The sequence below is a fragment of the Temnothorax nylanderi genome, unplaced genomic scaffold, assembly GCF_030848795.1.
Source record: "Temnothorax nylanderi isolate EJ_2023f unplaced genomic scaffold, tnyl_v1.0 TNYL_tig1120_pilon, whole genome shotgun sequence".
Classification (NCBI taxonomy): domain Eukaryota; kingdom Metazoa; phylum Arthropoda; class Insecta; order Hymenoptera; family Formicidae; genus Temnothorax; species Temnothorax nylanderi.
This window is the reverse complement of record NW_027250182.1, coordinates 27,360-37,841: the sequence shown is the minus strand read 5'-3', so window position 1 is coordinate 37,841 and position 10,482 is coordinate 27,360. Positions and strand designations below refer to the sequence as shown.

At 46.7% G+C, this 10,482-nt stretch overlaps 1 protein-coding gene across 1 annotated transcript; it reads left to right on the top strand.

Annotated features, from left to right (window-relative positions):
• The first annotated feature begins 6,948 nt into the window (after window positions 1-6,948).
• Window positions 6,949-8,016, top strand: LOC139786709 (uncharacterized). Its single transcript, XM_071725828.1, has 2 exons — window positions 6,949-7,350; window positions 7,423-8,016. The coding sequence occupies exons 1-2, from the start codon at window positions 7,283-7,285 to the stop codon at window positions 7,994-7,996; spliced, it is 642 nt and encodes a 213-aa protein (XP_071581929.1). The 5' UTR covers window positions 6,949-7,282; the 3' UTR covers window positions 7,997-8,016.
• The last annotated feature ends 2,466 nt before the right edge of the window (window positions 8,017-10,482 follow it).

The following is a 10,482-nucleotide window of genomic DNA, read 5'->3' as shown; positions in this document are numbered from 1 at the left end:
GATTCGTGGTGATAGACAAGGACAGCGCGATTTCGAATGGTCGATACAGAAAAGGATTTAACGACTTTGCGATACCGAAACGCGGTTAGTTGTTGTCGACGCGCCGATTGAACAACGTTATCGCAACATGGACAGCGGCGAGGAGATTAGAGAGCGCGAGAGAATAGCAAATCAAATTGCGAAAACGAGCGATTCGATTCGCAAAAAGTATCACGCCTTGAAAACGGGCAAAATGGAGAAAGATATCGCGTTGGAGAGACACTTTAAGCCCATCATCGAGCCTCTAAGGCAGATTGCCGAAAACACCGTTGGCAAAGAATCTGACGTGTCAAAGATTGAGAATGAAACGGCGTGGGAAGACGAAGAGCCAAAGTTCAAACGAAAACGACCAAACGCCTCGTTTAACGACTCTGTAATGGCTTCAACTCCGGTTACGTTGAAACGATCGATAAATGTGCCATCTAATTTGAGCGAAATAACCAAAATTTTACAACCGCATAAATCGAAACGATCGACAGGTCCATTGAATGAACCACCGATAACCTCTGCGCCTTCCGTGCGGCCCACAATACTCGAATCACTCGCAAACGAAGATGTTTTCGAAACCACGGATGACTCACTCGTGACGTCCGTTCGACAGCAGTTGCAAACATCTGAAGGTCGAGAAACGTTGCGAGATCACTTTGGTCTATTGGGTCAAAAGTACGTCGGGGCAGTTCTGAGCGGCGATCAAGAAAGCGGTATAGACACCGTATACGGCGTTTATTTCAGCAACGATGGAATGATGCTCGGTAATAAACGTTTTGACGTGAACAACGCGGACAACATAATTATCGACGGCATACGATACGCTGGCACACGCGGTCTTTACGAGTTGATCTTTAAGAAATTTCCCAATGACGATATCTACACGGTGGACGATATGCAAACATACAAGAGCATTCTGTTGACGACGAGTGCTCATAAGCGCAATTATGATGCTCACGCTCGAATAAATGGCAACAGGGGATACAAGTACACACAAATAATCGCACCGTTGATTTCGGGTAAAAAAGCTGGAAAAGGTATACCGCGTGCCATGACATTAAACGGCAACAAGATCGACCATATAATTGCATTGTCGATTTCGGGTAAAAAAGCTGGAAAAGGTATACCGCGTGCCATGACATTAAACGACAACAAGATCGACTATGTTCATTGGGACGATCCCAACGAGCTTGTAGATCGTCTCCGATTGCTCGAAGCTTCGCGCCTAGCGGGTCACACCGGTCACGATAACGAGATCCTGTCGATTATCGAGGAACTTCGCGAGGCTGGACTTATTATAAATTAAACCGCGCGTCGGCGAGTCGTTCAATCAACATCGAAATGCCGATCAACAAGTTTGGTATATCGCTCGGAAGAGGCGGTGTGGAACCGTACTATCAGTGGAGCGGATTAATCAGAAATTACGTGCGCGATAACGCTCTTTGCATGGTCGCCACCGACTTTGACGCGAAATCGCGCAAGATTCGACGGATAGCGCCGCCTGTAGATGATGGCGATGCCGCCAATAAACGTTACGTGCAGCAGAGCGTGCAAATTTTGAAAGATCAGCAGGATGAAATCGAGAGAAAGATGGCCGCATTCCAGAATAACGTGCAAATTACCCTAAACGAACTTCAAAAGATGATTCAAGATGTAATTGCGAATCATCGCGAATAGATAAGAACGTACATCTGATCTCTGCGTCAGTTGCGCGTCAGCGTCATGGCTAGTAAGAAGCAATCAACTGAGAAACGGAGGCTGGTGGAAGAACTACACGCTCCTGCGAGAAGAAATTTTTCGCGAAGACGCGTCATAGTGCGCGGATACGATGACCTGTGGCAGGCGGATGTGGTCGAGATGCGTCCATACACGCGATTCAACAGAGGCTACTACTACATACTCACCGTTATCGACGTGCTGAGCAAGCACGCATGGGCCGTACCGCTCAAGGCCAAGAGCGGAACCGAGGTTACTACGGCGATAGCGAAAATAATTCGAGACGGCGGAAGATGTCCGAAAAATCTGCAGACTGACAAGGGCAAAGAATTTTACAACGCAAACGTGCAGAAACTCTTGAAGAAACATAATATCAATCACTATTCGACCTATTCCGTAATGAAGGCATCGGTCGTCGAACGATTCAATCGCACGCTCAAGAACGATATGTGGAAAATGTTTACGCTCAACGGAAATTACAAATGGATCGACTCGCTGCCGGGTCTCGTATCGGATTACAACGCGCGAAAGCATCGAACTATCGGTATGCGACCCATCGATGTTACCCCCGCGATCGCCGACAAGCTCCTAACAACGGTGTACAGCCACGTAAAGATCGCTGCTTTCGCGCGATTCAAAGTGGGCGACTCGGTACGCGTGAGTAAATTCAAGACAATCTTCGAGAAAGGATACACGCCAAATTGGACCACGGAGGTGTTTAGAATCGTCAAAGTGCAGAAAACTAATCCCGTGACGTATCTGTTGGAAGATTCCTGCGGAAAACCCGTCGCCGGCGGCTTCTACGAATACGAGTTACATTGCGTTGCCAATCCCGACGTGTATCTCGTTGAAAAAGTTTTGCGCAAAAGGGGGGATGAGGTTTATGTAAAGTGGTTAGGATTTGATAATTCACACAATTCATGGATACACAAGAATAATGTATTGTAAAAATTTATTACAATATAAAAACATATTATACATACAAATGAGTCATTTATTTACATAAATATCTAAATGTATTTACAATTGTATTTTACAGTGGTATTTTATAATGCCCCCATGGCAGCGTCTCGGTAGAACCAGGTATAATGTATCGTTTATCATCGTACGGACTTAGAGCTATTTTCGTTTCGGACACGGTGTATACCTCGTGCTGTTTAAATCTTATGCAGGTCTGCTGTCGCGTCATTTCAATTTCGTCGCGCAGACACCGCGTGTAATCGTCGAACGTTATCGACCTGGCTACGACGTTACTCTTAACACCTTTTTTCGTATCTTTCATACCGTCTACTCGCAAGGCGTACATCTTTGCTCTAAGCCCGACGAATTCGGTCATTATCGCACCGTTATTTTCGTCTTTCATTAAGCCCGGAACTTTTTTATTGGCGAGTGGGATACCGTACGCATTATCGACCGCGTAATCGCTTGTGTCAAATCTAATAATGTGGCGCTTCATGGTGTCATACACATCTTCGCACTCGATGTGATAAATGAGACTGTCAGTATCGGTGTACGTGACTTTACACTTGTCGCGATACAACGGTAACATGTACTCGTGATGAAATTCGTACAAACATGTCTTGGATATATCGAGGATGCACATACCCACGTAGATTGGTTTGTCGAACTTCACCTCGAGTTTTCGCATTTCTATTGCTACTAAATTCTCCGAAAAGACGCTTCGGCTATGAAAATTTGGTTTCGCGATCAATGCCTCCGCGCCGTATCTACCCTCCCAATGAGTCACGAGTCGCACGTCAACGTGATTGCGCACATTCTCCATGGTTTTGCCAAACACAGCATTGTTCATCAATTTGTACAAATTTTTATCGAAATCATTCTTGGCCAATGTTCTAAATTTCGTATTAAGTTCTATATAATCGCGAAGCCATGGAGATTGCGCGAATTTCAATATGCGGTAAATCTTTGATATACGGAGACCGTGACGAGTACACTGCTGCAGGTTGCGATAATGTATTACATAACGTTTCTTATCGTATAATGTTGCGAGGAGCTTGTCCTGCCGCTTACCAGGTGGTTTATCACGCGTCGGACAGAATGGTAGGTCAGTGTGCGCGTCGTGAAGATGTTGCGGATATTCCAAGTCGACTTCGAGAATGTAGCCTATCGTGGAATCCACCGCAACATCCATAACATTAAAATCGGTTACGTCGTCGACCCATTGAAAATCTGCGTAAGGCAATGGTTGACACATTGCCCAGCCGTATAAGTTGTTTACGTCAAAATACATCAGATATGACGACGGTTTCGATGGATCGTACGACTGCATGTACTTGTTGTTGGCCAGCGCGTATCTGTTTGAACATTGACTCAAACCGCCGCGTATACCGCGTTCGATAAACATGACCATGTCAATGTCGGTGAGCAATTCGAAATTGATACGCGTATGCTTCAACATAGCGTCCCACGTAAAACCTGGTAGAGTATAATAATATGCCGGATCGAGTCCATAACTCGCGACGCAGCTATCGCGAAAATTTTCAAAGATATCGGCCAACAGCAAGACATCGGTTTTGAGATATAAATCGCTGTAGTCACCGAGCGTTCGAATGGAGAACCGCTGCCAGACGTTGACGGCGTGCGCGTAATCGCTCTCGGATACGGTGTCACCTGTCAATGAACTATAAAACGAGTCGCGCGGTGGTAAACACGAGTCCTCCAACTTTTCGACGCAGTCAATGTACTCATACGGAAATACGCCTTTTCGTGTCAGCAAATCAAAATTTTCTGCGGATATTTTACAAAATTCGCGTTGCAATATTCGCAGTTTATCCTTGCTTAGATAAGATGCCAATTTGTTGAGACTAGCGGTGAGAAACTTGTACGAATCGATAAATCGCAATTTGACGCAAGTTTTCTTATCTTTATCTTCGGTGCTTTTAACGTTTTTTGTAAATGAAATGTATTTCTCTTTTGTAATTGGGAGCAAGTCTACATGTCCTTCGTACGCTGTTGCTATTTCCGTTATAATAAAATGTGCGTCGTAGCCAGATAAATTATGAAAAACTATGGGAATGCAATGCGAATCTTTGTAGTTTAGATTACAGTTTGAGTGCGCGGGACCTCTGTACTGACCGGTCAGATGACAATGATCGCGTACTCGCACGTCGTCTGGCTCGAACGGTTTTTCGCACACGTGACAGTGCGTTGCGCTGTTAAACTTTTCCCACTCGTCTCGCGTGAAATTCGCCATGGGTATATTAGTGGACAAGATTGTCTTTACGTCGTGAGCTAAACGTCTTAGCTCCTCAGCGAACCACGCGACGCAATCCTTATCGCGACGAAACCGATACATTGATAGCGAGTCGTCGTACGAGCAGCGCACGTAGTACCCTATGCTAAACACGCGATGATGTTGATATGTGTACCTGGACGTTTCCGGATCCGCTTCCATCTTCTCCAGGGTACATTCAAGGTCGGCGTATACGATAAACGGAACTCGTTCCTTCCTGCCGTGATTTTTAAAGGCCAACCACTTGTCGTTATCGCTCGGTAACTTGATCGCGCAGTCGTTCATCTCCTGACAGTCGACGGTGTGGGCTTCCAATTTCTCGCTGGAGCTGAAGTAGTGCAAGCATCTGTAAATAAAGAATTTTTTTTAAATATATTTTTACGTAAAAATTATTTTTATTATTTATTAGGATGTATACTCACCGATCGCAAAAGTATTTTTTGTTCTTTTTCTTGCTCAATTGCGAGCTCACGAGGCGGGACAGGTTCTTGATCCATGCAAAATGTCCCACGTTGTCGTCGTGCATGTACAGCAGATTTACATGTCTGTTCATCTTTCGACCAGTAACCCGTATTGGCAAGATCGCAAGTTCCTTGTTTTTTTTCTCGATACCGTACACATTGATGGAGATGTCGTTGTGATCTTCAAACCGTTTAATTTGATCCAACGTCATTGGAAATTTAATGTTTGTAAGATTTAGCACTGACGTGTAATGAGGATACGACGATTGCAGATCTGCATTTCTTTGGGTTGGATGCAGAGCAGCCACCACTGACCATGCGAAACATGCATTGCCCATTGATCGCACGTTTATCACCGCTCTCTTCATTTTAATTTCTCGCGGTATTTCCACAAAACACCCCGCGTGCAATGGATTATATTTGTTTATGTTAACTGTCAAATTAAGTATACGCGACAACGCCCTTCCGCTATCACGTTCCTGGAATTCCTCCAGCGATGCTAGGGTAGGCTCGATGACGTGTCGCTTGTACCATTCACACAGATCGGACTCACGAAAGAGTTCATAGTTTCTCGTTGCGATACTTTTATTCGCGCGTTTGTCACTTGCAACAAATTCACCATTAAACATTGTGTTTATTTTTACATTGTCATGTCGTTGCATGACGTTCCGCACATGAATGAGTACAATGTCTCTCGCATCTTTGAGAAATTGATGAGGGTCGATGTGTTTGGAATTTATTACCACACCGGTCAGTATACGACTTTCAAAAGCCGTATCTATCTCGCGCCATCTGAGTCCTGTCTCACTCGCACTGTATCCTGCACCCACATGCACAAAACGTTGACGTACCGAGTCTTTCAGACCTTCGAGTCGTGCGATACAGGCGACCAACGCCTGTTTGAGACCGATTGATAATCGTGGCCGTTTAATTCGGCTTTGTTCTTCCAACGATTCGATAAACTCGTCGCATCGTTGCTCCCACGCGGCAAAGTCTTCCCTCGAATTTAAAAGGGTGGATTGGTCCAACAACTCTTGCTCCATGTTCCTCTTTCTGACACAATTTGTTGCACTCGCGACTTCCAGTCCTCGACTACTAAGCGTATCACCCAGATTCATCAATTTATATTCTACTAATGATGCATTGTTTGTTTTTTTATCATATCTAATTTTATCTCAGCATCCGTACATTTACGCCTTCCGAAAAATCTACGATTTGCAGTTTTGCACGTGTGCGATGAAATCATTGCGAGACACGTATGTTCATGAAAACGATATCGCGCCATTGACTTTCGGTGATTTGATCTGTATCAATGCAGCAGCCGTACATCGGCGCTATTTGCAAAATTTGCAGTTTTGCACGTGTCCGATTAAATCATCGCGAGACATGTATGTTCTTGAAAACAATAACGCCCCATTGACTTATGTAAAATTGCAGAATTTGCAGTTTTGCACGTGTTCGATAAAATCATCGCGAGACACGTTGCGACATGTTCTTGAAAACAATATCGCGCAATTGACTTATGCGAAATTGCAAAATTTGCAGTTTTGCACGTGTTCGGTGAAATCATTGCGAGACACGTATGCTTTTGAAAATAAATCATATTTGATGCTATTGCCCGATGAGGTGATCTCATCACGAATGTTCTTGACAAAGATATCTCATTTAACATATATGTGGTGGTGGTCACCATGCAGCAGCAGCCGTACAATGGCGCTATTTGCAAGATTCGCATTTTTGTACGTATAAATAGTCTACGAGGATTCTAGAGCGCAGTCAAGAGTTTGATACGGTTCGAGTACGTCGCAAACAGCCTCCAGTTACGATGTACACTCATGGTGCGAACTACTACGTTCCGATTCAGGATGAAACGTGCGAGAAACAGCACAATGAGTAAGTACCGCTAATTTTCGTATATGCTTGTGCAAAAAAAAAACTTTTATAAACATAATTGTATTTTTTCAGTTTTGATAAACCCCGCTACACGCCTCGTATTTTGGGAAGGAGATTTGCCTTGACATCGACAGCGTATAAATTTTTGGATGTCGGAATCAACGCGGGACCTATGTCCTCTGTGGATATACATATTGGTGATAACCGAGGCAATCGGATAATTCTGCCTCATGCAACGTGGGTGACATTCATCGAAAAACGTGCAGATATTCAGCGACTCGTGCAGTCATCGGCGCCATCATCGCTAGCGTTTCGAGATCTGGAACTCGTTAAAATACGTGACGCAGATATTGTAAAGTTGACATCGTGCGACACCAGCCTGTACATGAAACCGTCAACCGTACTCTTCCTGTTCGAACTAGAACATTGCGTCGAAAATGTATATTTTCAACTATGTCAAAATGTTCACGGCGTAAGTGAAAAATTTAAACAATTTGTAACAATTTTACGTCAAAATTGTATTACCGATAAATGTAATGCAGTTAGAAGCTTGCATGAAGTTTATGATAAAAATTCGCTAATAGATTGCGAACTGTTGGCGTATGCTGCCGATACTATTGTGTATAATGCGCTACATGATAAATAAATGCATATAATATGGTTAAAAAAAAATTTTAATTATTTTTCCTTTTCATTTACCGTTCATCTCATTCCCTATCATTAGAATTAAGCTGTCTTCGTTTATCGTTTACTTAAATGTAATATTAAAAATTAAATATATATATTAAGATCTAAACTATTAAATATCGTCGGCGAAGAAAAGATATGCGATCGTGGGCGAGAACGCGAACGGGGCCGGGAGCGAAAGAGACCGCGAACGGGGGAGAGGGATCGCGCGCGACCGTGGAGACGCGCGCGAACGGGGGACGGGGGCGCGAGAGAACATCTACGAGGGGGAGATAACGCGAGCGGGAGCGTGCCGTGTGACGTCACGCGGACCGACGCGGCCGTTGCACGCGGACTCCGCGGCGCGGCGAAAACGCGGTCGCCCCTCCCCGCGGCGCGGCGAAAAGGCGAACGAGGGTCCCCTCACCCCGCGGACCCCTCTCCCGCGGCGCCCGAAAACGCGAACGCGGGTCCCCTCACCCCGCGGACCCCTCTCCCGCAGCGCCCGAAAACGCGGTTCCCCCCTCCCCCCGCCCGCGGCGCCCGAAAACGCGGTTCCCCCTCCCCCGCCCGCGGCGCCCGAAAACGCGGTTCCCCCTTCCCCCGCCCGCGGCGCGGCAAACAACGCGGTTCCCCCCTCCCCCTCCTCGCGGCGCCCGAAAACGCGGTACCCCCCCCCCCCCGCGGTATACCCCCCGCCCCTCACCCCCCCTCGCCCACATTTCATTTAGAACCCGCCTAGCTTACCTACTACAGCTTGACAATGGGTCGCTTATATTCGGAGCGTGCGGTTTTGACGGTAACGACGCGCGTCAGACCATCATCCCCGGGATGACAGACGGTAATACGTCCGAGTTTCCAATGACTTGGGGGGGGCGAGCGGATTACGTACAAGGACGATCTGACCAACTTTGGCCAGGTTGTGGATAACGCGCCACTTCGGGCGTTGTTGGAGCGTATGCAAGTAGTCGCTCACCCAGGACCTCCAAAAACCTTCAGTGATTCTTTGTACGAGTTGCCAGCGTGAGAGCCGGTTCTCAGCTATGTCGAGCACGCTTGGTTCGGGAATTGCGACAAGATTGGTGCCGATTAAGAAATGACCGGGAGTAAGGGCGCGGTAGTCGTCGATATTCTCGGAAGTTGAGGCAATCGGTCGCGAATTTAAGCACGCTTCGACTCGGCACAATAGCGTATTCATCTCCTCGTAGGTCAGCGTGTGAGATCCTACGCATCGCTTCAAATGATATTTGACGCTATGGATTCCTTCCTCGCATAATCCGCCGAAGTGTGGAGCCTCAGGAGGGAGGAAATGCCACGCTATCTGATCGCCTACTAATCGGTTCAAAAAATTGGGATTGCGCACGGCAATGTTACAAGCGGCGACGAGTTCTCGGTCGGCGCCCTGAAATGTCGTACCATTATCGGAGTACATGCTATGTGGGGATAAACGCCGCGAGGAAAGCTGCCGAGCTGTAATCGCTCACTAACTCTAGGTGAATCGCTTTCGTTGTCATGCAAATGAATAAGGCGATGTAGGCCTTGTGAGCCTTATGGCCGCGTCCTTTCGCAGACCGTACGAGTATAGGCCCTGCATAATCGACTCCGGTATGTTCGAAAGCTCGCGAAGCTCGATTGACGCGAACGTTTGGTAAGTTGCCCATGAGCTCCGCCGGGACGATAGCCTTTTCGAGAGTGCATTTAACGCAGCGGTATAGAACCGCTCGTACGGTAGCTCTAGCGCGCAGAATCCAGAATTTGGTACGGAAGTGAGCGAGGGTAATATAAGGGCCTCCGTGGAGTGTTTTATGGTGAGCATGCGATATAATGCGAGATAATAATGGATGAGACTGCAGGACAATGGGATGTTTGGCTGAATCTGGGAGATCGGACTTTTGAAGCCGCCCTCCGACTCGTATGAGGCCATCGGTGTCGAGATACGGGTTAAGCGCGACAAGTGAGCTTGATTTGGAAACGCGATTGCTTTCCTTTAGACTCGCCGTTTCTTGCGGAAATATTTCACCCTGAATCTCTTTGAGCCAAAAGATCTTGGCAGTTTGAATTTCGCGTGGAACTAATGCGAGCGATAGATTGACCTCCGCACCGCTATCCGGTATGGAATTGAGACGAGAACGAAGGATTCTTCTAAACCACATGAGATATGTCGTCACGCGCAGAAGTTTAGCCCACGAAGAATAGCGGGTCGCGAGATCCCATGGTTCGGTAGCGCGCGCGACGCACGCGTGTACGACGACTCGGTTTTCACTTGATACCTCCGATTTGATTGGTGACGAGCATGACATCGGCCAGTGCTCAGGGGATTGTTTAAGCCACGAGGGCCCCGACCACCACAGGGTATGATTTGCAAGTTCATTCGGACGCAAACCGCGAGATGCGCAGTCGGCGGGATTGTCCGCCGTCGGGACATGATGCCAGATTGCTTTTGGTAAAAGATGTTGCACTTTGGCT

What these genes read in the sequence shown, in the direction of transcription:
- LOC139786709 (XM_071725828.1), top strand. Translation starts at nt 7,283, where the DNA reads ATGTACACTCATGGTGCGAACTACTACGTTCCGATTCAGGATGAAACG. An exon ending in TGCGAGAAACAGCACAATGA is followed by an intron (nt 7,351 to 7,422) that starts GTAAGTACCGCT and finishes GTATTTTTTCAG; the next exon opens with TTTTGATAAACCCCGCTACA.